The sequence below is a fragment of the Epinephelus fuscoguttatus genome, linkage group LG2, assembly GCF_011397635.1.
Source record: "Epinephelus fuscoguttatus linkage group LG2, E.fuscoguttatus.final_Chr_v1".
NCBI lineage: Eukaryota > Metazoa > Chordata > Actinopteri > Perciformes > Serranidae > Epinephelus > Epinephelus fuscoguttatus.
In genome coordinates, this window is record NC_064753.1 from 3,253,441 (window position 1) to 3,280,165 (window position 26,725).

A 26,725-nucleotide genomic window follows, 5' to 3' on the forward strand; every position below is an offset into this window, starting at 1 on the left:
TGTACCACCATGAGGCTGAGAGACCAGAAGTGGAGTGGCCCTTTCCTCCCCTGGCTTAGAAACCTTAAAGGTTTGCAGTATTGTTTACTTCGCCCTGAGTCAGCAATGTTCAACAATCACCTGCCCATGTTTCCACTTTGTCGTATGGAGCCATCCTTGCAGCTTAACTGGCCCTGTCTCATAACCATGGTGTGGTAGGCCACACAGTCCTCCCATCAAAACACAGCAGGTTCTCTGCTTTGCAGCTGGAGAAGATTTACAGAGCGCAGGTAGGAACCGCCCATGTGCTGGGCTCTGTCAACATGCTCCAGACATACCAAGCAAAGAATCTGGCTGAGCTTGTAACACTGTGCCTGCCAGTGGTATGCCACTTATTCTCAATGTAGTCACAACTGCCACGCTGCACAGTGTGTCCCACTGTGTGTCCCATTGTGCAGCACTCTTCACTGGCAGAGGGATGGCATCTGCAGTGGTGGCATAGAGACACATGTGGTTGTTTCTTTCTAAAGTTCTGAAAATGGATAGGGCCGTTTATTAAGATGAGCCAGCGTCTGTTGAGGGTTTGTTTGGGCAGTCTCTCAACATAATTTCGGCAGAGTTCCACCTGCAATAAAAAGGACACAAGCTCTTCGGTGTTCACAAGCCACCACATCCCACAAGAGGTCAGCACAGCCGACAAGTTTGGGTTCTCAGCCAGGACAGTATCCACCCAGTCAGTGCTAATACCACTCAACCTGTAGCAAGGATCTGCCACCAGGCCTCCAGAAGGGTTCAGTGTTGTGTTTAGGAGGAAGAAACCAGACCTGTCCTAGCTCTGAAAGTGAGTAGAGAGGGGCTCCAGTGGGAGAAAGATACTGCGGACCTTATCCACTGCCACCCAAGAGCACCCTCTTGTTTTGTTCAAGGAACCAATCTCAAAAGGCACTGAACTCCCCTAACACAGTCTCCAAAGCACAGCCCCTTTGCACACAAATGTAGCCCCCAGTTTATGAGTGGTAAATATTACTCAGTCAACCACAGCGAGCATTGTTTATGCATCCCCTAATAAAGGTGAATCCAGTTCACTATGGGAATGTTATAAATGATCATGTTGCAAATGTAATAAACAGTACATCTTCTATTCAAAACACTGAAAGTCAAATAAAACAAAGCAGGTAGGTGATACACAGCACACCAGAGGGAAAGGTCCCAAGTGCTGCAGGTCAGTCAGCTAGCAGGTCAACTCCCTTGATGGTGCGCATGCACAGCCTCTCAGTGGGTGAACAGAACTGATGCCATGAGTTGCAGGTTGTAGTTCTGGACACCACGTTTTTTCTTCAAAATAAACATGGCTGTAGGAGACAAGGCATTATTGCAGGAGGAAATACACGCTTCGCTGGGCATGAAAGTGATACAAGGGATTCCCGCTTCAGAGGCAAACAAAGGTTGGTAAAGCCATCATTTTGTTATTCCAAAGAAAGGGAGAGGATTATATCCTTCGGTAGACATGCTGGAGGGGTCCGGGTGCATGCCCCCACGGGAGAAAATTTTGTATTTGATTTACAGGCATCAATCTGGTGAATTCTGAGAGCCAAGTTATGATGGCAGAATATGCCTAGATTTCAACATCTTTGTGCTTTTTATGTGTGAAAAATATTCTATTTTTACTGATAAAAACACTAGTGGTATATCATGGTGAAGGGTTACACTTAAAATACGGCTAAGGATTAGTGGTTAAATATTTCAGCAATCAGAAGAAAAATGACTAACGTACTGATCTGCCTCTGGAGGCGTGAAGCGTACTGCCGCTGCTGAAATATGACCACCACTGCCGATTTTTTTTTCCGTCTTAGCTCTTTAGAAACTACCGTTATATTATTTGGTGCTACGGACGCTTCATATCCAGGCTTATAGAACAGGTCTATACCTTGTCCTTTTATTAAGCAAACTAAATAGCCTTATTTATTTATCTTATTTACATGACAGCATTTCTGTCTCTACATGGTCGCGTGTTTACAATTCTCTTCTGCTGTCTATATCGCGCACAGCGGAGTTTTGCCCCAACACACATACACACACACAACACACAGGTGAGCACACTAGAGCGCGGCTCAGGTTGCATTTTCCTGAATGAAACCCGCAGCACGGCACTAATTGAGCGGTGCCTGTGTTGCATTCAGGCATTATCACGTAAATATCAAATTCCAACAATTGAAGAGGCCATAGCACAACACAGCAGCATGTCAAGTATACCGAACCCAAGCAAAATTTTTGATTTCTTATCCGCCCCTGTCTGTAGAATTCTCAGTAGGCACTCCAGCCGGTGCGCTACAGAGTGACGTTCATTTATTGAAGGCATTGTATATCTGGCTGAATTTTGAAGACTATGGCGGGGTAAATTAGACTGTGGCGGGCCACCATAGTCTCATCAATGTATGGGAAACACTGAGTGGCGCTTGGGCTTTTAGTGATCAGAATGTTTCAATGCTGGATTTGAATTCACCAGCTGTGTGCACTGCATCAACTCCAGAGAAAGCTGACAATAACCTTTGCTTGTATGTTGGCTTGCCTCCCTTGGAGGGAACCTGATTTACTCAGACAGGGCTCCCTTATAGGGGGAATAATGTCCTTTAACAAGGTGGTGTCCAGAGGTGCTTCCCTGAGGGGCTGGGGGGCTCTGTGCATTGGTGCAGCAGTGAGAGGGGTCTGGATACTGGTGCAGTGTACGCTGCACATCAACCACCTCAAGCTATTAGTGACTTTCTTAGCTCTTGTGCATTTTTGTCTGGATTGTATGCTCTCATCAGGACAAATAATACAACAGCAGTTTTCTTCACAAACAAGAGGGGACTCATTTGCTTCCTCTGTTGGAGCTGGCTCGCTCCCTGTTAATGTGGTGTTGTGTTCATTTTCTGTCTCTCAGACACACCTACAGTACAGGCCAAAAGTTTGGACACACCTTCTCATTCAATGCGTTTTCTTTATTTTCATGACTATTTACATTGTAGATTCTCACTGAAGGCATCAAAACTATGAATGAACACATGTGGAGTTATGTACTTAACAAAAAAAGGTGAAATAACTGAAAACATGTTTTATATTCTAGTTTCTTCAAAATAGCCACCCTTTGCTCTGATTACTGCTTTGCACACTCTTGGCATTCTCTCCATGAGCTTCAAGAGGTAGTCACCTGAAATGGTTTTCCAACAGTCTTGAAGGAGTTCCCAGAGGTGTTTAGCACTTGTTGGCCCCTTTGCCTTCACTCTGCGGTCCAGCTCACCCCAAACCATCTCGATTGGGTTCAGGTCCGGTGACTGTGGAGGCCAGGTCATCTGCCGCAGCACTCCATCACTCTCCTTCTTGGTCAAATAGCCCTTACACAGCCTGGAGGTGTGTTTGGGGTCATTGTCCTGTTGAAAAATAAATGATCGTCCAAGTAAACGCAAACGCGCCATGGGATGGCATGTCGCTGCAGGATGCTGTGGTAGCCATGCTGGTTCAGTGTGCCTTCAATTTTGAATAAATCCCCCAACAGTGTCACCAGCAAAACACCCCCACACCATCACACCTCCTCCTCCATGCTTCACAGTGGGAACCAGGCATGTGGAATCCATCCGTTCACCTTTTCTGCGTCTCACAAAGACACGGCGGTTGGAACCAAAGATCTCAAATTTGGACTCATCAGACCAAAGCACAGATTTCCACTGGTCTAATGTCCATTCCTTGTGTTTCTTGGCCCAAACAAATCTCTTCTGCTTGTTGCCTCTCCTTAGCAGTGGTTTCCTAGCAGCTATTTGACCATGAAGGCCTGATTCGCGCAGTCTCCTCTTAACAGTTGTTCTAGAGATGGGTCTGCTGCTAGAACTCTGTGTGGCATTCATCTGGTCTCTGATCTGAGCTGCTGTTAACTTGCCATTTCTGAGGCTGGTGACTCGGATGAACTTATCCTCAGAAGCAGAGGTGACTCTTGGTCTTCCTTTCCTGGGTCGGTCCTCATGTGTGCCAGTTTCGTTGTAGCGCTTGATGGTTTTTGCGACTCCACTTGGGGACACATTTAAAGTTTTTGCAATTTTCCGGACTGACTGACCTTCATTTCTTAAAGTAATGATGGCCGCTCGTTTTCTTTAGTTAGCTGATTGGTTCTTGCCATAATATGAATTTTAACAGTTGTCCAATAGGGCTATCGGCTGTGTATTAACCTGACTTCTGCACAACACAACTGATGGTCCCAACCTCATTGATAAAGTAAGAAATTCCACTAATTAACCCTGATAAGGCACACCTGTGAAGTGGAAACCATTTCAGGTGACTACCTCTTGAAGCTCATGGAGAGAATGCCAAGAGTGTGCAAAGCAGTAATCAGAGCAAAGGGTGGCTATTTTGAAGAAACTAGAATATAAAACATGTTTTCAGTTATTTCACCTTTTTTTGTTAAGTACATAACTCCACATGTGTTCATTCATAGTTTTGATGCCTTCAGGGAGAATCTACAATGTAAATAGTCATGAAAATAAAGAAAACGCATTGAATGAGAAGGTGTGTCCAAACTTTTGGCCTGTACTGTATGTCCCAAGCCACCTGAACCTGGGGGCAGACCTCCACTCTTAGGGGGGTACTTGTAAGAGGATGGAGGTTGCTCTCCTTGGATACTCAATTATGGGATCATTTTGGCAGGGCATAAGTGAACTTCTTTGCCTCCGGCGCAATTCCACTGCCCAGTTTTGTTTCCGTGATGGATCACGGCACACAAAATGATACTGCTTGTTCTGGAGAGTGTTCACTGAAAGGGCCTGTCCTTGATTGTGGTGGCCCCTCGGTGGCCTTTTGGTGGCCAGCGACGTCATGGGGTGCATCCCAAGTCTCTCAAATTCTCACTTGTCTTTTTTTGTGTGTCTTAGCCCCTCCCAATGGGGATGCATGGAGAGACGCAAAGTAACCATGCAAAGAGAGAAGAAAACGAGGAAATATGTTTTTAGAAAAATCCTTTGAAGCAATATGTAAAGGGACATCAGTTTCTAATGACGGGCAGCAGCTGATCACAGCTGGATCAGCCGTCAGTTCACTTTAATAGCCATAGAAACTTTAGATGGACTTTGTGTCTGCACACGTGCACATACTTACACTGTGTGTAAGCACACAGTCCTCACTGCCAGAGCTGCAGTGTTTTTGCACTGTTTAACAAACACCTGCACATGAAAACAACGTGCTGTTTGTATTTATACTCAGTCCTGCTCAGAGGCAGGGAATGAATAAATAATGAATTGTTTATTCATTATTTAAATATGATTATAGTGTCTTTATAACACTGGAAATTATTTATCAATCTAAATGTTTCAAGGAAAATTGAAATTTTGTAACTCATCAACCCAACACTCATCACCCCATGTGACCAAATGGAAATGATGATAAATGATGTAAAGGTTTTTCTTGATGACAGACAGACTCCAGACAGACAGACTTTACTTGATAGTAACTTTTTTTGTTTTTTTTATAAATGAAGAACGTTGTTTGTGCTCCTTTTGTTGTTCAGACTGTTGGGATTCACAGGACCACAGATGATTTGTCATTTGGTAAAATCTAAACTGGACATTTAAAGGCTTCCTTCTCTGCATGCTCTTTGTTCTCTGAACAAAGACAGCTATTTGACACCCATCTCCAGTCTCACCTCACACCTCAGTGAGACACAAGTCTCACAACTTGATTGGACAGGACTTTTACAGTGACATGTGACTCTGTGATGTCACAGGCATCTGTAGAAGGTCTGCTCCCTTCAGACAGTCCTGCACTCTTACTTGGGAACTGTAGAGTGGCCCACATCTCTTTCCAGCTGGGCCTGGAACAGCCCAGATGCTCAGACCCTTGCTCCTTGCCCTGAACCATCAATGGTGTGGCAATTGATCACAGACTCTCTAACCTGAACCAGAAAATTAGAGGTGCAAGCACAAGGTTCGCAACTAGCTTTCTAGCAACAAGGAGAACCATGTGAGTTAGCACCCAGTATCTAACTCTGCCAAGACTCTGATACCCCTTTTCCACCAAAGCAGTTCCAGTGCTGGTTTGGGGACAGTGCTTAATTTGGAACCGGTTTTCCTGTTTCGACTGACAAAAGAACTGGCTCTGGGCCAGAAAAACTGGTTCCAGAGTGGCACCACTTCTTTGCTGGACTAGAAGAACGAACCACATACATCACAGGGAAGCCGCTGCAAAGCTGGAGGCGATGGTGGATGAAAGCGTAACACTGCCGCAAACGGACCCCGGTAAGTTTCTTTTCGAACATTTTCGCCTTGCATACAGTTGTTTAGTTTAACCAGTTTCTTCAGATAACAGCTGTGTCCCAATTTAGGTCCCGCATCCTCCTAAATTGGGACACAGCTATTGTTTGTGATGTCTGCTTGGCTTAATGTTCAACAGGTTAGCCTTGCTAACATTAGCTAACGTTAGCAATGGGCTCACCTACCAGCCCCACTTTCAGTTGGCTAAACATTGTGTAATGTGTAGTGGACAAGTTACTGTTTAAAGCGCTGTTTTTCATGTGGTCTACAGACTTATCTGCCATCGAACAAGACGATGCTAACTTGGAGCTAACGTCGCTACTCCACTGCAGCTCGCCAACACCATCCAGCAGCTCAGGTCAAAGTCACCAGACCAGACCAGGTAAGAGTTGTTGTGCTGTTTATCCAGTAGTTTGTCTCACCAGACACTATGCAAACATGGAGATATACCTAAAAGTATGACTTGATAATGTAAATGTGTGCTGTGATCAATGAACAATCATTCATACACAATCCCCTACCACCCATGACTGCTGCTATTGAACCAGGGCAACTACATATTCCAATCAGCAATACTATGCACAGTTGTCACTGTAACTTTTATACCCACATCCTCATTTCCATATGGTGTGAGGTCTGTATACTGTGTTGTAAGACTAGTGCTGATTGTTGAGCTGATATGCTTGTTACATTGTACTGCTGAATCTGTGCTTATCTATTTATGACTTAATGAAAAACTTTTAAACTGATTCTTCTATTCTTGTAAATAGGGAAAATGAAGAGAGACAGCAACACAGAGCTGCTGGAATACCTGGAGAGGGCAGACAAGAGGTTCTTGGGAGCACAGCAAGGACCTGAATGATGCCCTGCTGCAGAAGCTGGAGATTGACACCAGTGTGTTTCTTGGACTGATGGGGCGCATGGTATCTGTGATGAGGCCCAAGCCCAGAAATGAGCAGTTCTGTTTCATGGGAAGTTTTAGTTTTGCACATTCAGTGCACACTTGTGGCTTTAATCATCAGCTTGTTTTTTATATTTAAATGAAAAAAATTCTCAAGAGACATGTCTGCTTCTGTATGTTTTCACTTAATGATGTACAATTTAACTGTGTAATAAGTTCAAGTAAAGCTAGTAAAAACAAGCCAAGAACTCAACAGGTTACCCATTTATGAAGATGTTTTTCATAGATGTCTTCAGTTACTGTGTTTATAAAGAAATGAGAACATGACAGCCATAATCATTTCTATGAATTTACTAAACTGAAGGATGAAACAATATTGGTGACATGAAGTAGTCCAGAAAACACAGGTAAAACTAGTCAGGTAAGTAGCAACAAAACAGCAAAAACAATGGAGAGTAGCAGCCAAAACATGTGCATCATACACAACCAGAACTAAATAAAACAAACATTTGAATGGCAGGTTTTTAGGAGGCACCTCCACCATCCTTTCAATCTCCCAAAAGCCATTTTCACAACCGACCGTGCACTGCTTAATCTGTAGTTATAGGTGTTTTGTTCAGGGGTAAATCTGCCAGTGTCCGCAAAGGGCTTCATGAGCCAGTTCTGCATGGGGTAGGACAAAAATGTATAGGTAAATAAGCATGTTGAGTGGAGAATGATCAATACTAAAATCAATATCCATCATGCTGAGTGTCTGTATATAAATGTGTGTATGTGCAGATACGTACAGGGTCTTGCAGATCTGCATTCATAGCATGTGAATGTGCTGTACATTTAACGTATGAGGAAATGTACAGCACATTTGAAGTGTAATATATTACTGTATTGAGTTTATCACGTTCTATTGATGCCATATATATGAACACAGCCAAAATGATCAAGAAAATTAAGTGACAAACCAAGAATGTTCTTAGTGAGGCATATGGGTTAAGAAAATGAGGTTAAACATAAATCACTGATTTGTATTTTCAAACAGTTTTGTTTACATGCATTTCAAATAGTAGAGTTCATTTGACAGAGCTAAGCATTCTCTTTTGTGCAGCTGAAACTACAATAAACTAGCCCTCAGTTGTCTAAATAAGTACACATAAAATTACACATTTGCATTGTGAATTAGCTGTGCTCTGCCAGCTAGCGTTAGCTTACAACAAAGGCTAACATAATCTCACGTTCAGTGTTAGTATGAGACAAACCGTGTTAGGTCACCTGTCTTCTGGAATGTAATTGCCGTCCATACAAATCTTGTCGAGCAGCACAAATACGATGTATCTGCCAGGAGTAACAGCTGCACAAGTACGTGGTCCGCCATCGTTGTTGTTGTTGTTCGACGTAACTGACGTATACAGTGACGCAATGACGTGGTACCCTAACCACCTCGAGCCGTGGAAAAGCAAATTGGTTCTCAGCTGGTTCGCAAGTTGAACCAACTGAGAACCAACACCAGCTCAGCACCAGCACCAGCACCAACACCAACACTGGAACTGCTTTGATGGAAAAGGGGTATGAGTGATCAGCTTCCTCTGAGTTCCACCTCTGGAACAAAGGAAACAACAAAGTCTGCACCTGGAACCACAGCTCTTTCCAACCTTCTTCTGCAGTCTAACAAAGCACAGCCCCAATTGACTCTTTCTTCCATCCGTTCAAGGATCGGTAATGTAACAACTGGGCATAGCTTATCACAGCTTTACAGGCTAAGCAAGACTGTTTAACTTGTTGTATGTGATTTAATGATGTTTATTGAGTATTTGTCGTGGTTGTATGCAGTTAGGTCATTGATTAGTTGGCTTCGCCAAAGTTAAATGTTTAGTTTGCTAATACTGTTCACAAACAGATTCTTGCACACAACTAAACAATTTCTGCACTAATCCAGACTGTTTGCAACACAAATCACATTCAGATAGACTCATTAACAAAAAGGCTTTCAAAGTGCCGTTTGTAGGCCAAACGGCACTTTGGTCACCACACCCGTCTCTCTCTCTCTCTCTCTCTCTCTCTCTCTCTCTCTCTCTCTCTCTCACACCAAGCTTGTATATAGTTAGTTAGAATTTGTGTGTTGGTGTTGGTCTGCTTTGCTAGTTTGTGAATAAATATAATTCTTTGGAATTATACCTGCTGCCTGTTTAATGGTGCACAAGAGTGAATGAATAGTCAACCTCTGCTGTGCCAAGAACTCCGAAATCCTTCAGGCTTTACTGCTAATTTTGTTTATTGTCATCAATTTAATTATTAATCAAAACTCCAAATTAATAGTTTAGCACATTTTATGAGACTGATATCTTTAACTGGCTATCATTTTCCCTTTACGAGAATAGTGCCCCACAAGGTGATTTAATGTTAATTAAGTCACATTATTTAACATGATTATTAATTATTAATTATTATTAATAATTATTAATTATTTCCAATAGCCAACTGACCCCAACATAATTGGTGCCTCCGTGAGACACCCCTATTTTATGTTCACAACATAATTGGTGCCTTTGTGTGAGACCCAGGAATGTTAACCATTAACATATTTGGTGCCTCTGTGTGAAGCCCAAATTTAAATTCACAACAAGATGTACGATTTACAAAGCTGATATTTAAATAGCCTGGACTATGAGTCAAAAAACTAATGAAATCTAAATTTGGGAGTGATACACTATTAAACTCCACTGATGTTGTGATGTATGAGATCAGTCTGAACACCTGCAGTGTCCAATAAATAACAGAGATTCAATAATGTGATGTGTCAGTCATTGAAAGACTTCTGTTGAGGTTGCGCTTGTGTAAAATTTGCTCTTCGCTCCCAAGAGATCCCTCCTCGATCCCCGCTTTTGAGAGCACAATTAAGAGCTCTGGGACAGCCTTTAAGATGGTGCAACAGAACAACTTTAGGTTTAAGCAACTAAGGGCAAAAATGTGCCACCAAAACCTCCCTCACTTGGCAGCTGGACAGATCCACCAAGCTGCTTGTGCCAATGTAGTTTAGTGTCCAATCCATTAAGGCTATTTTGACAGGCCATGATAGAGTTAAGTAAAGATGATAGTGATCTCTATGCCTTACCATTTGTTTAAGCTAAAAGTATACTATGCAGAATTATCCTAAAAAAAACACTGTATGGACTCAGTCGTAAGTAATCCTTCTCAGTTATAACTTCAAGAAGTCCACTATCATTCCTGTGCCCAAGAAAACAGAAAACAACCTGCCTTGAATGACTATCGCCCAGTGGCTCTCACCTCTGTAGTGATGAAGTGCTTTAAACGGCTGGTTAAAGGGAAATTTCAGTTTATTTCAACCCGTCTCCTATTGTCCTAAATTTGTTTCAAGTGACGAGTGACATAGAAATAATAGTTAGCATGTTAGCCGTTAGCCGAGATACAGCCGTAGCGTCAGACCTGTTAAAACTTAAGTTAACGGGCATCCTTTCAAGTGCAAAGTTAGTCCACTAAACAAGCTTTTTTTCCACAAAGACTCACCTCATATCATTAGGATAAATGTCAGAGAACATACAGAAAACGACATGTAAATGTGTTGTCTTACCTTACCGGTGTGCTGCCATGTTTGTTTATCCCTCTACCTCTGCTTTCCAAAGCGCAGCCGAAATATATCTCGCCAGCTCTAGATAAAGCCCAGCTGGATACTAACGTTACTCCAGGTGGAGGTGTCTCGTCCTCGGTCACATCCAGACCTTGAAAATAAGGCTGCAACCGGTCCCATTCCTTGCAACAGAGGCATTCCTCTTCTGTGGGCACTGGGGCACAGCATGCACAGGTACACCACCAATCTCCAGAGCTACACAGCCTTGCGGCAGCCATTCCTCCCCTCTCGTCCTCTAACGTTACCTGTTGCACCTCTCTCTCTCCTCCTCCTCCGTTCAGGCTACTGTCCGGTTCTGCCTTCCAGCTGTTGCTTCTTGTTCAGGCACGCTATGAGATCATTGCTTGTTCTCGGGATATCTCGGCCGCGCTTTGGAAAGCAGAGCTACATTGTAAACAAACATGGCAGTACACCCGTAAGGTAAGACAACACGTTTACATGTCGTTTTCTATATGTTCTCTGACATTTATCCTAATGATATGAGGCGGTCTTTGTGGAAAAAAGCTTGTTTAGTGGACTAACTTTGCACTTTAAAGGATGCCCGTTCAATTACGTTTTAACAGGTCTGACGCTACGGCTGTATCTAGGCTAACGGCTAACATGCTAACTATTATTTCTATGTCACTAGTCACTTGAAACAAATTTAGGACGATAGGAGACGGGTTGAAATAAACCGAAATTTCCCTTTAAGGATTACATCTGCTCCTCACTAACTAGAACATTGTAGGGTTGTCAGAACAAACTTCGCTGTTCGAAAACAATTCGAATTATTGTAAAAATAAGCATATTCGAAGTTGGAAACTAAGGTTAGAATATTTTGGGAAAAAAAAGGTGCTCTACCGTGCATTAAGAGATGTTTTTTGGGGAAATACATGACTGTCAGAGAAGCCCCATTTACAAACAGACCTACAATCCATCTCCTCTCCTCTCCTCTCTCTCTTCTCAGCGGAAGGTGCCCTGTCAGCCCCGCGCTGACAGTGACAGGGCACATCTCTTTGATCCGAAGTGACACAGCCCGTTTGCTCATGCTTCGGGGTCGTTCAATAGAGTAACTGCAAATAAATATTGTTTTAATGTGTAACTATTGATATGTTCACAAGGGCTTTCATAAATTCCTACAATGTTGCAACACTGCCACCTTTGCAGGTTAAAAGTTAATGACAGCGACTTGAAGTGAGGAGGAGCAACACGTGTCCAGCTGCGCAGCGGTGTCGGTACCGACACCGCTGCGCTGACTATTTTGCATGTGATGCAAAATATTAAAATAACGTCATTATAACACAAAAAATATAAAAATGTTGTGGTAAGTCTAGGCTATAGCCTATACCAAGGAAAAATTCGAATATTATTCAAATTCTTAACATAAAAAACATTAAAAATTCGAGTCTGATTTTGGGGGAAGATTGACAGCCCTAGAACATTGGATCCACTACAGTTTGCCTACAATTCCAAATGATCCACAGAAGATGCCAAAGCACACACTCTTCACACCTCACCAGGAAAAGAAAGGGAGCAATGTGAGATTATTGTTAACTGACTTCAGTTTAGTGTTTAACACCACTGTTCCCTTCAGGCTGGTCGCAAAGCTCAAGGAGCTGGGCTGAAACACTTCACTGTACACATGTGGATCCTTGACTTTCAAAACAGGCAGACCCCAGGTGGTGAGAGTGGGTGGAGACACCTCCTCCACCCTCATCCTCAACACCGGAGCACCCCTGGGCTGCATTTTGAGTCCCCTGCTGTACTCCCTGTACACACACAACTGAGTAGCCACTTCTAACTCCAACACCTTTATTAAGTTTGCTGTTGACACAGCTGTAGTGGGGCTGATACAGGTGTCAGTACAACAGTGACTCAGTGGTAGCAGCACTCAGTATAGCAAGGCAGAGACTGTTTTATCTCAGACACTCAAGAAAATTGGTATCCCCTCAGATTCTGAGGAATATCTCCTTCTGAACCATCAAGAGCATCCTGATGGGAAAATTACTACCTGGTACCGCAACAGCCCCAAACAGGAGCACAAGGCCCTGCAAAGAGTGGCTTATTTATCTGAACACACTATAGCTGCTCTACCCTGCATAAAGGGTGCTTATACCAGACCTCGCAAAAATAATGCCAGGAGAATCATTTCAGATCCCAACCACCCAGGTAACTGCATTTTCTCTCTGCTGAGGTCGAAAAGAAGGTATCGGTTACACCACGCAGCACTGAGAGACTCGGGAGGAGCATTTACCCTCATGACACAAGGATAATGAATGATGACACAGTCTTAGACTGTTATAATTAAACTCACTATTATTTAAAGAGGCAACAGATAGCATCTTTTCCTAAATATATCATTATGAAAATAATGTGGGTTGCACCGGGTAGTGGCCACAGTAAAATCAGACTATCAGCATTTACATAGGTTACCTGGAGGCTTTGCAGCAAGCTTCTGCCACCGGTGCCGAAATTTCACGGGAAAAAATCTGCTTTACGGCAGGAAACGCGTCATGTATTGCGAAATTGGTCAGTCAGCCAATCAGGGACCGGAACGAGTCCTTATGAGGAATTGGGCATGAGATAGTTGAGTCACGAGCACAATGGCAGACGGACAAAGTTTGGAAACAGGTGAAAAACTGCCTATTTCTATTATTTCCAGTGTGGTTTGTCATTTGTCCAGTCCTTTCACCACCTGCTTGTTACTGTTTCCCGTTTCTTTCCAAAGTTTTGGAAAAAACTGTGCTTGTCCAACTGATGTCATTTTTGAACACTCATGGCATTTTGGAAGTGTTCCAGTCCGGTTACAAAGCACTCCACAGTACAGAGACTGCACTCCTAAGAATTTTCAATGACATATTTTTGACCACAGACTCTGGTGACTCTCTCATTCTTGTGCTGTACAACCTCACTGCAGCTTTTGACACTGTAGATAACATTATTTTGCTTTCCCGTCTGGAGCACTGGGTTGGCATTAAAAGTTCAGCCTTGGAATTTTTCAGGTTATACCTGTCTGGGAGAAGCTTCTGTGTCAGCCTGGGAGACGCTACATCCTCCACAGCATCTCTCCACTGCGGAGTGCCGCAGCGCTAAATCCTTGGGTCAATTTTGTTTATGCTATATCTGTTCCCCCTAGGATCCATTTTTAGAAAACACAGTGTCTCCTTCCACTGTTACGCAGATGACAGTCAAATCTACCTGCCTCTAAAGCAAAACCATCCTGACTCCTTAAAACCCTTGTTTACATGCCTGGAGGATGTCAAAGCATGGCTGGCTTTAAACTTTTTAAATTTTAATGACAGCAAAACTGAAGTTATGGTGTTTGGTCCCAGCAACGCACATGTGTTTCCTCCTGGTGATCTAGGCCCCCTTGAAACTTTTGTAAAGCCAACTGCTACCAATCTAGGGGTAAAAATCGACTCTGACCTAAAGATGGACAAACAGATAAATGATGTAGTGTGAAAGAGCTTCTTTCAGTTCAGGAGGCTGTCCAAGGTTAAATCTTTTCTATCACGTTCTGTTTTTGAAACTGTAATGCATGCTTTTATGACATCTCGCCTTGACTACTGTAATGCCTCGTATGTTGGTGTTAGCCAGGTCTCCATCTCTCACTTACAGTTAGTCCAGAACGCCGCTGCTCATCTGCCAACTGGTACACGTAAGCAAGAGCACATCAGTCCTGTACTTGCCTCCCTCCATTGGCTTCCTGTGCGCTATAGGATTGATTTCAAAATTCTGCTGTTTGCTTTCAAGTGCCTTTACGGCTTGGCACCCATCTACCTCTCTGAACTGCTGGAACCCTATGTCCCTCCAAGGTCCCTCAGGTCCTCCAATCAGCTTCTCCTAGCTGTCCCTAAATCCAGGCTGAAGCTCAGGGGAAATCAGGCTTTCGCAGTGGCAGCTCCAAAACTTTGGAAGGAGCTGCCTCTTCATGTTAGGCAAGCCCCCACTCTGCAGGTGTTTAAATCATGCCTCATGACACATTTTTATTCTTTGGCATTTTCAAGCACAGCCTGAGTGATTGGTGTTCTTCATGTGACGCTGTGTATGTTTCTTAATTATGAGTTGTGATTGTGCGCTGTTACCTGTTTTTTCTTTTACTTGCAAAGCACTTTGGTCTCAGCTCTGTTGTTTTAAATGTGCTATATAAATAAATTGGTATGGTATGGCATGGTATGGTATGGTATGGTATTGTTTGTGACATATAGAGTAAAACTGCTTGAGGCTGAAACCAACAATTATTTTCATTATCGATTAGTCTGCCCATAATTTTCTATCTAGTCTATGGGTTGTCAAGTTGTTATCACAACTCCTAAGAGTCCCACACTAATAAATCCAACTTAAATTAAAATGTTAAAAAGTTGCAAGTGTACTGCAGATTTATATCTTACACAGACAGAAGTGTGGAGCAAGTACTGTAAAGGTTGACTAGTAACTGTGGGTTTACCATGTTCAGGCCCTGGGCAGGGTCATACTTTGGTCCCATTACAAATGCTCTCTGTCCTTTCTTGACCACTCCGCTGTAGACCCGCGCAAATGCTATAAAGGTCTCCTGCTCTTCTTCCTCTTCTGGCTTTGAATCTTTCAGTGTGAGACTCTCCATTTTAGCTGACAGGAAGAAACAAGAAACACAGAAAATGTTCCTGTGACATACAATCACAGGGAACCAAGCAGGATTTATACTTATGAATAGAATCAACATCGTGCCCAGCCTATACCATAACCTACGCCATGGCCTGACGTGCATCCCCTCAAAAACAGTAACTACACACAACAGACCTCCTGTCTATTTTGTAAGATGAAAACCATTTCCCTGAGTGGAAACAAAGCTTTTATTTACTTTTATTTCACAGATAAAAAAAAAAAACAATATATTGTGAAGACAATAAAACCCCAACAAAATAGCATTTTAAATCGTGTGTGTGATTTATCCTGGCCTCATGAGTAGAGGAAATCTCCACTGGTCGCTAGGCTAATTTATAGAATGTAAAATGCCATAGGCTTGTACTTATAACGTTAGCATGTTGTATTTGTTTGAAAAACGTGTTTATGATAAGGCAGGTGTTTTGTCTGTGAATCCTGTGAGTTATAGTGAAGCCAATTTGTGTACTTGTACTTGAAAATGTCACTATTATGCCATGTTTAATGTGTGTTTTGAATCAACTAAACTTAACAGCACTTTACAGGAACCCCACCACCGACTAGAATTTGGGAGATGTGCAGAGTGACACAGACACACCACCACACAAGTCTAGATGTTTACAACGGCATAGACCATATGCCTAGGCTATGGCGTTAGGCTCTGCGTTGAGCTGACACACAAGTATAAATCAGTCTTTACTTGTACAGTACAGGCCAAAAGTTTGGACACACCTTCTCATTCAATGCGTTTTCTTTATTTTCATGACTATTTACATTGTAGATTCTCCCTGAAGGCATCAAAACTATGAATGAACACATGTGGAGTTATGTACTTAACAAAAAAAGGTGAAATAACTGAAAACATGTTTTATATTCTAGTTTCTTCAAAATAGCCACCCTTTGCTCTGATTACTGCTTTGCACACTCTTGGCATTCTCTCCATGAGCTTCAAGAGGTAGTCACCTGAAATGGTTTTCCAACAGTCTTGAAGGAGTTCCCAGAGGTGTTTAGCACTTGTTGGCCCCTTTGCCTTCACTCTGCGGTCCAGCTCACCCCAAACCATCTCGATTGTGTTCAGGTCCGGTGACTGTGGAGGCCAGGTCATCTGCCGCAGCACTCCATCACTCTCCTTCTTGGTCAAATAGCCCTTACACAGCCTGGAGGTGTGTTTGGGGTCATTGTCCTGTTGAAAAATAAATGATCGTCCAACTAAACGCAAACCGGATGGGATGGCATGTCGCTGCAGGATGCTGTGGTAGCCATGCTGGTTCAGTGTGCCTTCAATTTTGAATAAATCCCCAACAATGTCACCAGCAAAACACCCCCACACCATCACACCTCCTCCTCCATGCTTCACAGTGGGAACCAGGCATGTGGAATCCATCCGTTCACCTTTTCTGCGTCTCACAAAGACACGGTTGGAACCAAAGATCTCAAATTTGGACTCATCAGACCAAAGCACAGATTTCCACTGGTCTAATGTCCATTCCTTGTGTTTCTTGGCCCAAACAAATCTCTTCTGCTTGTTGCCTCTCCTTAGCAGTGGTTTCCTAGCAGCTATTTGACCATGAAGGCCTGATTGGCGCAGTCTCCTCTTAACAGTTGTTCTAGAGATGGGTCTGCTGCTAGAACTCTGTGTGGCATTCATCTGGTCTCTGATCTGAGCTGCTGTTAACTTGCCATTTCTGAGGCTGGTGACTCGGATGAACTTATCCTCAGAAGCAGAGGTGACTCTTGGTCTTCCTTTCCTGGGTCGGTCCTCATGTGTGCCAGTTTCGTTGTAGCGCTTGATGGTTTTTGCGACTCCACTTGGGGACACATTTAAAGTTTTTGCAATTTTCCGGACTGACTGACCTTCATTTCTTAAAGTAATGATGGCCACTCGTTTTTCTTTAGTTAGCTGATTGGTTCTTGCCATAATATGAATTTTAACAGTTGTCCAATAGGGCTGTCGGCTGTGTATTAACCTGACTTCTGCACAACACAACTGATGGTCCCTACCCCATTGATAAAGCAAGAAATTCCACTAATTAACCCTGATAAGGCACACCTGTGAAGTGGAAACCATTTCAGGTGACTACCTCTTGAAGCTCATCGAGAGAATGCCAAGAGTGTGCAAAGCAGTAATCAGAGCAAAGGGCGGCTATTTTGAAGAAACTAGAATATAAAACATGTTTTCAGTTATTTCACCTTTTTTTGTTAAGTACATAACTCCACATGTGTTCATTCATAGTTTTAATGCCTTCAGTGAGAATCTACAATGTAAATAGTCATGAAAATAAAGAAACGCATTGAATGAGAAAGTGTGTCCAAACTTTTGGCCTGTACTGTACATACTCTGACACTGGATGCTAGATCATGTTTTCCTTTTTTTTTAATTTAGGTTCTTTAGGTTAGCTGCATCCAAAGAATCATAAATGCCTCTACCTGCTTGTTCTTTACCTCCATGTAATATTTAGTGATACTTTCTATTAAAATTTATTCAAATTTCATTTTTCAGTAACAAATGCAGCTTTGCCTCTTTTGGGTGAGTTTGATAGAAGTGCTAATATCCTATGGATAAAATGCTGCCAATATAGTGCTCGTTTCAGTATTCACTACTTGCATCTCCAGATTTCCCCACATCAGGCACACGGGTAAAAAGATAGATGAAAAGTGAGAGATAGAAATGAGTTAAGAGAAGAGTTCATTTTACCTGTGCCAAATCCTGCAGTTTGGCCTTCCTGTTGCATACACCCTGAGTATGTGAGGTCTTTGTTGCTTTCTGCAGCTGCCTGATCAGCTGTCATCCTTTCAGCATGTCTCTTTCTCACCAGCTCCCTGCGCTGGGCAAGCTCCTCCTGGGTCAATGGCCTACACAGACACAGACACAGACACACACAGACACAGACACACAGACACACAGACACACACACACAAACATTAACTATGCTGTAGAGCAAACCAAGTTTAGTCTAGAGAATCCCATCAAGACATGACAACAACCTACATGCTCAGCCTCAAAAAAATTCTTCTCATTCTGTATTTGGGTTGGTAAATATAATAAAATTCAGTTAATAACCAGGTACGTAATCTCAAAGTTTTGGCTTATTAAACCAGATAACTCAGCATACATCAGATACCAGCCTGACTACATTCAACTCACTTTGTCATTAAGGCTACTCAAAGCACATGCATTTTCCTTCCTTCTCTCTTTTTATAGTGCACCAACCTTTGCCACCCTCTACACCTGACCTTCCGGTTGGAATGATTAGCCATTCATTCAAAGGGTACATCACCTAAACTAAGAATTTCAACATGTTATTTTCATGGCCTGTGGAAGTTCATGAAACTGTAGCAATACTACTCAACATTAGCTACTCTCTCTTAAAGCCAGAAACCAGAAAAGGAAGTCTCACACTTGTGATGTCATGTGGTATAAGGTCCAGAGCTCTTCCAATGAATGGGAGACTGATTTTGTTTGCTTTCTTTCTATATACCCAAATGAAATTTATTCTATTGTAGTGTTCTGCTGAAACAGAACATATTCCCATGTACTCAAAACATTCTCCTGGGTGTTCTCAGTGTCATCTAGCACATCTTTCACCATTCATTGTCTATGGAGCAGCTCCAGACTTTATATCCTATGACATCATCACATGTGACATCACAAAGTTTTAGCACTCTTGTATTTGGATTTGGGAGGGAGTTGTTTATGTTAAGTAATATTTTGGATTGTCTTAGATCAATAGCAATGGCATGTACCGTAAAGAAACCTTGGAGTAATATTTGACCAAGCTTTGTCTTTTAATTTTCATTTAAAACAAATCTCACGGACTGCATTTTTTCATCTGTGTAGTATTGCAAAAATTAGGCCTATCCTGACCCGAAAAGATGCAGAAAAATTGGTCCACGCTTTTGTTACCTCTAGACTGGATTACTGTAACTTCCTATTATCAGGTAGCTCTAAAGAAGTCCAAAACACACCGACGGCGTCATATGACGGAGGCGTCATTGATGCGAGTCAAGTGCCGTCCCCAACACACACAGAAAGCATCGCGCTGCGGGGTGTCAACCGGATTTCTATTGCACACTCCAGTCCGCTAGGCTGGGAAATACAAAATAGCGCTTTTTCAAGGTCGGCGACGCTGGAAAAATAGGACAATAGCGTAAAGTGCCGTGGCACGGCACGTTGACGCGCATCAAGCTGACGCCGGTGTGGGTTTGTAAATAGAAAATAATGGGGGAGGCTATTTTGACGCGCGTTGTACGGCGCTGGTGTGTTTTGGCCTTAAGTCTTTAAAAACTCTCCAGCTAATTCAGAACTCAGCAGCACGTGTACTGACAGGAACTAAGAAGCAAGATCATATTTCTTCTGTTTTAGCTTCTCTGCACTGGCTCCCTGTAAAATCCAGAATTGAATTTAAAATCCAACTGTTAACTTATAAAGCTCTAAATGGTCAAGCTCCGTCATATCTTAGAGAGCTCATAGTGCCATATTATCCCACCAGAACACTGTGCTCTGAGAATGCAGGGTTACTCATGGTAGTAGATCAGGAGCCAGAGCTTTCAGCTATCAGGCTCCTCTCCTGTGGAATCATCTTTCTGTTGCGGTCCGGGAGGCAGACACTGTCTCCACATTTTAGACCAGACTTAAGACTTTCCTCTTTGATAAAAGTTATAGTTAAGGCTTGCCCTGCACCAGCCCCTAGTCATGGCTCTCTCTCTCTCTCTCTCTCTCTCTCTCTATTCTCAATTCTCAATTCTCAATTCAATAAGCTTTATTGGCATGACTGTAGATTAACAATATTGCCAAAGTCATTAAAAATTTACAAATAAAGTACAATAATAAAAGTAAGTCAGAAAACTATTAAAAAAAAGATTAAATATATGATATATAATACAAAATACACCAATCTACAATACAATACACCAATATATAATATAGAAAAAAAATGAATAAAGAAAAATGTAGATTGTGAGTTACAAGGACTGTAAATATAGACAGGTGTGTCAGGTGTTGTGATGGTTGTCCCTCAGGCTGTGGCATAACCTGACATATGTTGCTGCTGCTCAGCTGCTGACTCTGTTCTCTCCAAGGATGTGTTGCATTTTAGTTTGATCAGGCAGAGAATCAAAGTCAGTGACTTTATGTTTTATTTTTGAGAGGAAGTCGGCTCTGATGTGTTCATACTTGCTGCAGTGCAACAGGAAGTGTGTCTCTGTCTCCACTTGTCTGTGTGGACAGAGCTCACACAACCTGTCCTCTCTGGGCAGCCAGGTCTGCCTGTGTCTGCCCGTCTCTATGGCCAAGCTGTGGTCACTGAGTCTGTACATGGTCAAAGTCTTCCTCAGTGTCTCATCAGTCACGGTGCTCAGATATTCTGCCACCGTGTACTGTCTATTTAGAGCCAAATAACACTGAAGTTTGCTTTGCGTTTGTGTGGTCGATGTCCAATAGTTAATGTAATGCTCTTTTTGTTTCTCTATAATTTGGTGGGTCCAGATTGTGTGAGGGCTGTGCTGAGGTCTTGTGTTGTTAGAGGAGCTGAGCCTCAGGACCAGCTGGCTGAGGGGGCTCTTCTCCATGTTCTCCTCTTGGCATTGCAGAGCTTTGTAGTGGTAGGAGTTGGGGTCACTTGTTTTAAGGTGTTTATAAAATTTGATGGCTCTTTTTTGAATTCTAATTAAAAGGGGGAATTGGCCTAGCTCAGCTCGGCACCCGTTGTTGGGGGTGTTCCTGTGCACTCTGAGGATGCTCTTGCAAATCTCTGTATGCAGGATTTCGATGGGGTGTTTGTCCCATTTTTCAAAATCTTGATTTGCAAGAGGACCCCACACCTCACTACCATACAGAATAATTGGTTCAATTATAGATTTGAATATTTTGAGCCAGATTCTAATGGGCATATTAATGTTTGAAGATTTCTTTATCGCATAGAAAGCCCTTCTTCCCCTCTCTCTGAGATCATCAACAGCCAGGTTAAAGTTTCCCGTGGACGTGATGTGTAGTCCTAAGTACGTGTAGTCGTGTGTGTGCTCCACCTCATGAGAGCCCAGCGCGCTCTCTCTCTCTCTCTCTCTCTCTCTCTCTCTCTCAAATTAGATTTATTTAGATTAGATTTTACAGACATACAATTACAATACAATTAATACATTAAATATTTAACATTAAATACATTTCATATTAAATAGGCAGATACAAATATATTAAATATTTTACATTAAGTACATTTTACATTGAATAGGCAGAGTGTTATAAGGAGACTGTGTTGTTGTGTCTCTGTCAGGCTGTGACATGCACTGACATATGTTGCTGCTTCTATGGCACTAACACTGTTTTTTCCAAGTAGATGTTGCATTTTCTCCTGATCAGAGAGAGTATCAAAATCTTGGAGTTTATGTTTCATTTTTGAAAAGAACTTGGGTTCTTGAGTTCTTCATATGTGTTACATTTTAACAGGAAATGTTGCTCTGTCTCCACGGACAGAGCTGACACAGCCTCTGTCTCTCTCTCTCTGTCTCTGTCTGTCTCTGTCTCTGTCTCTCTCTCTCTTTAAATTCAATTCAAAAAATAAATAAATAATGAAATAAAATAAAATAAAATAAATAGAATAATGTGTGAGAGTGTGTGTGTGTGTGTGTGTGTGTGTAAGGATTAATAAGTTTGGTTATTATTACGCAATTACAAGTTGTCATATACCATGAAAAACATATATACACATAGTTCATATTAAATGATAATAATAATAATAATAATAATAACAACAATAATAATAATAAAATAAAATAAAAAAACAACAATATTATATTACAGCAATAATGGTTCTGATCAGCATTCGCGTGTTTCTCTAGTATCATGGCAGAGTGTTACATATTGTGCAACTAATTTTATAAATTGTAGATCTTCTCCCAGACATACTTTTAACAGTTCATCACATTTTTTTTTCCCTGATATGATGGATCTGCTCCAGTTATCTGCTGCTCACTCACTCACTCACTCACTCACTCACTCCATGTCACTAACTCGACTTCTTCTCCGGAGCCTTTGTGCTCCACTGTCTCGCAGGTTAATTTATATCACAGCTGTGCCTGGATAGTGTGACGTGTGTGGTTGTGCTGCTGCCGTGGTCCTGCCAGACGCCTCCTGCTGCTGCTGCCATCATTAGTCATTAGTCATACTTCTACTGTTATTATACACATATGATTATTGTCACATATGTATACTATCAGATATTAATATATACTTTCAACATATTGTACCACAATAGCCGGAATTATAATTATAATATTATTACTTTCATTAATGTTGTTGTAAGCTACTGTCATCACCGTCTATCCTGCATCTCTCTCTGTCTCTGTCTCTCTTTCTGTCTCATTGTGTCATATTGATTATTGTTAATGTATTATGTTGATCTGTTCTGTACGACATCTATTGCACGTCTGTCTGTCCTGGAAGACAGATTCCTCCTCAGTTGCTTTTCCTGAGGTTTCTACCATTTTTTTTCCCCGTTAAAGGGTTTTTTTGGGGGAGTTTTTCCTTATCCGCTGTGAGGGTCCAAAGGACAAAGGGATGTCGTATGCTGTAAAGCCCTGTGAGGCAAATTGTGATTTGTGATATTGGGCTTTATAAATAAGATTGATAGATTGATAGATTGATTGGTGTCACCAATTTAGTACATGCCCAAATGTCTCTTCTTCTGTTCCTGTGTTATGATGTTGAATAATGGCCAGAAAGGGGTTTATGCAGAACATTATGATGTCAAGGTGAAGCTGACCATTGACCTTTCGGATATTATGTCATCACTTCATCATTTATCCTATTAGACATTTCTGTGAAGTTTTTACATAATGAGTGCATGAATTCCTGAATTATGGCTCATGTTTTGTGAGGTCACAGTGATTTTGACCAAATCAGTTCCTTCTTCAGTTCTAATGGACGTTTGTGCCAAATTTGAGGAAATTGAGGAAACTGCCATGTCTATTTACCATTTACCATTTAGCTGAGGTAAATGGTAAACTGCCATGTCTGTTTACCATTTACCTCAGCTTCCCAAAGCGCGGCCAAAATGTCGCGAGAACAAGCAGCGATCTCATACCGTGTCTGAAATCTTGCGAGAACAAGCAGCAACAGCTGGAAGGCAGAACTGGACAGTAGCCTGAAAAGTTCATTCATTTATTTTATCAAAAATTTATAGAATAATGGCTGACTTTTTGCCAGACTTCGACTTTGTGGAGGAGGAATTTGATTTTGCAGAGTTTGATGGCCGCCCTTATTTATTTGAGTCAGAATACACTGAAGAAGAGCTTCGAGAAATTGAAGGACGGAGGAGGAGAGAGGCGCAACAGGTAGAGGACAACAGAGGAGGAATGGCTGCTGCAAGGCTGCGTAGCTCTGGAGACTGGTGGTGTAACGTTACCTGTGAATACTGTGCCCCAGTGCCCACAGAAGAGGAATGCCTCCGAAAGCAGAGCCGGCAGCACACCGGTAAGGTAAGACAACATGTTTACATGTTATTCTATATGTTCTCTGACATTTATCTTAACGATATGAGGCGGTCTTTGTGGAAAAAAAGCTTGTTTAGTGGACTAACTTTGCACTTGAAAGGATGCCCTTTCATTTACGTTTTAACAGGTCGCAGGACGCTACGGCTGTATCTAGGCTAACGGCTAACAAGCTAACTATTATTTCTATGTCACTAGTAACTTGAAACAAATTTAGGATGATAGGAGACGGGTTGAAATAAACCGAAATTTCCCTTTAAGTCACCACCTGACCGTCTACTGATTGGTCACACTAGCCCAGTGAAAGCAGCAGAGTCAGTCTTGGCTGAACCCTTGATGAGCGAAACAGTCTACATGCACGCAGGAACATGATGTAATTTCCGCTGAAATGTCAGGATGGCTGTAGACATCCGGCGGTCATTGAATGCTGCTACTGTGCTATGCTAGCGACCTCACCGCTCGCTTTGGTCAATATTTGCCTTGTCCTTTCGTTGTTAACTTGTGTTGTTTTACTATTTGTGTCTCCCTCTACATATAAACATAACATTTAAGTGAACAAAACTATCTCTTCAAAAACGCAAGGACAGCAGTTCAAGCTACTACTGCTGTGTGCCACTCTGCACAGCATCAGCGAGGTGTAATTCCTACCTGAGCTTTCACACCTTTCCAAAAGATAAACACTTGCAGAGACGGTGGGTTGTCAACATCAAGAGGGATCATTTTACCGTCACGAATAGTTTGCAAGTATGTTTGTGACACTTTCGATCTGTTGATCTAATCGAGCCTCCCACTCCGGCTGGATGACAATGCCTGCAACCTGGAGCCCTCCCTGTTTTTTTCCACTGGAACAACTACCATCCCCCAACCCCACGACCTGGAGTTTGGGAAAGAGCAGAGCGACCAACTAACACCATCCCAACAAAGACGCAGGCTGACGTCCCAGAAGATGATGACCCCCCATCTCAGTATCCTCCTGACCATGATTACTGCGCCAGTACCGCGCCTGCTGCGCTACACCTGTCCTTGAACGAAAAACGAGGAGCTACAGGATGAAATAGCAAGGCTCCGAAAACAAATCGAGGAGTTGACCATCAGCCGCAAGACCTGTTTGGAATGGTTTTCTGCCTCTGATGAGGACATGAGATTTTTTACCAAGCAAATAAAATATCCACTGTCTTTGTCTGATATGAAGTGTTAGAGCCATAGAGCAGTAGCCTAAGCAGAAAGTAACAACAATATTATCTGGGTGGAGATGTGTGGTCCAGGTCCTGACCTTATTTCTTAAATGTCCCAGAATGTTGTATAATAGAGATGACAACAAAGATCAAAGGATTAACATATTTGCAATTCAATGCTGAATTTTGACAATTAACATAGGCTAAAGCATGCAAGGCTTGTCTTGGTTAAATCAGAGATGATCTGAGTGATGAGTGGCAAGGGACAGTAATGTCAACCTGGCAAGCTTGAAAAAGTCTGAAACAGCTCAAGTTATCTATCTGAAGACAATGCAAGTGTTATACACCAGTGTTGGGAGTAACACATTACAAAAGTAGTGCATTACAGCAATGTATTACATTTTGCTATAATGCGGTAATGTAAGGTATTACCAATAAAATTTCAGTAATATGTTACGAGCTACTTTCTCACTAACTAACACATTACATGCACATTAGTTGACTATTTCCTGTTGCTAGAATTCAATATTGAGAGGCTACATTTGCAAAATGAACATACTTCCCTCGAATTATGGGCAGAGGCGCTCAGTCAAGTGGCCATTGGGGCCTACTGCACCTTCCACAATGTACAAACTAGGCTACGTTTTTCCATCTTATGCAGTGTAATGCATTACAATTCAGAAACGGTAATGTTGTAAGGTAACTAATTACTTCCAAATGACAATAATATGTAATGTATAATGCATTACATTTTGGAAGTAACTTGCACACCACTGGTGTACACAATACAGCTCAGTGAGTGGCACAGGACAGTGAAAAAATTTAATTTCCCCTCAGGGGGATTAATAAAGTATATAAAATTAAAAATTAATTAAATTAATGGACGGACCCTCTCTGGTGTCTGAAATAAAGATGAATTAATGATATGATTTAAAGAAGAATTCATGATTAATGAAGATGACTGAATGAATGTCCCACAGATATGCAAGTCACGCCCACCTGATGGCCTTTTGGAAGCAAAGATCGTACAGGTTACAAGAGCACGGAGTGTAGTGAAGACTGATCAGGTCCCTCACACTGCTAATGCAACGGTAAATGTTTTCCTGTTGTCCTTACAAAGCATATCATCATTTTCAAATTAATCCTTTACTCAGAATAACTTGTGCAGGTCACAATGTATTTCTTGCAATTAGGTATTAATAAAATAAATCTTTTTTTTTTTCAGATTCTTCAACCCATTGACGAGTTCTTCCTGTTTATGAACTACCTATCATTGGGACTGATGCAAAAGGATTTGGCCCACAGATTCAGAATGCATCAGTCGACTGTAAGCCGCATTATTAACACCTGGGCTAACTTCCTGTACACTGTATTGAGGGCTGTGGGTATTTGGCTAGATGAGGACACTGTGAAAGCTCACCTGCCAGATGTGTTTCAGGACTACGCTGACACTCAAATCACTTTAGATTGCACCGAACTGCGATGCCAAACCCCAAATTCAACACAACATTCAAACATTTAATCGTTCAGCTAATTCAGGACACGTGGGCTATAATTTTATACATTTCTAGCATTTATACTTTTTATGATATTAAGCATTTCCCATAATCACAATCACAATATGCAATGTTTTTTTTACTTTTATATGTAAAAA

The 26,725-nt window shown here is 42.0% G+C and overlaps 1 protein-coding gene across 1 annotated transcript in view; it reads right to left on the reverse strand.

Annotated features, from left to right (window-relative positions):
* The window catches only part of efl1 (elongation factor like GTPase 1), a 310,425-nt gene that overhangs the window by 228,640 nt on the left and 55,060 nt on the right, over positions 1–26,725 (reverse strand). Inside the window, exons 12-13 of the mRNA XM_049602819.1 lie at positions 18,108–18,265; positions 15,219–15,379 (exon numbers count right to left, since the gene is read on the reverse strand). Of these exons, the coding sequence (XP_049458776.1) occupies positions 15,219–15,379; positions 18,108–18,265 (319 nt within the window). The remainder of the gene's footprint in view (positions 1–15,218; positions 15,380–18,107; positions 18,266–26,725) is intronic.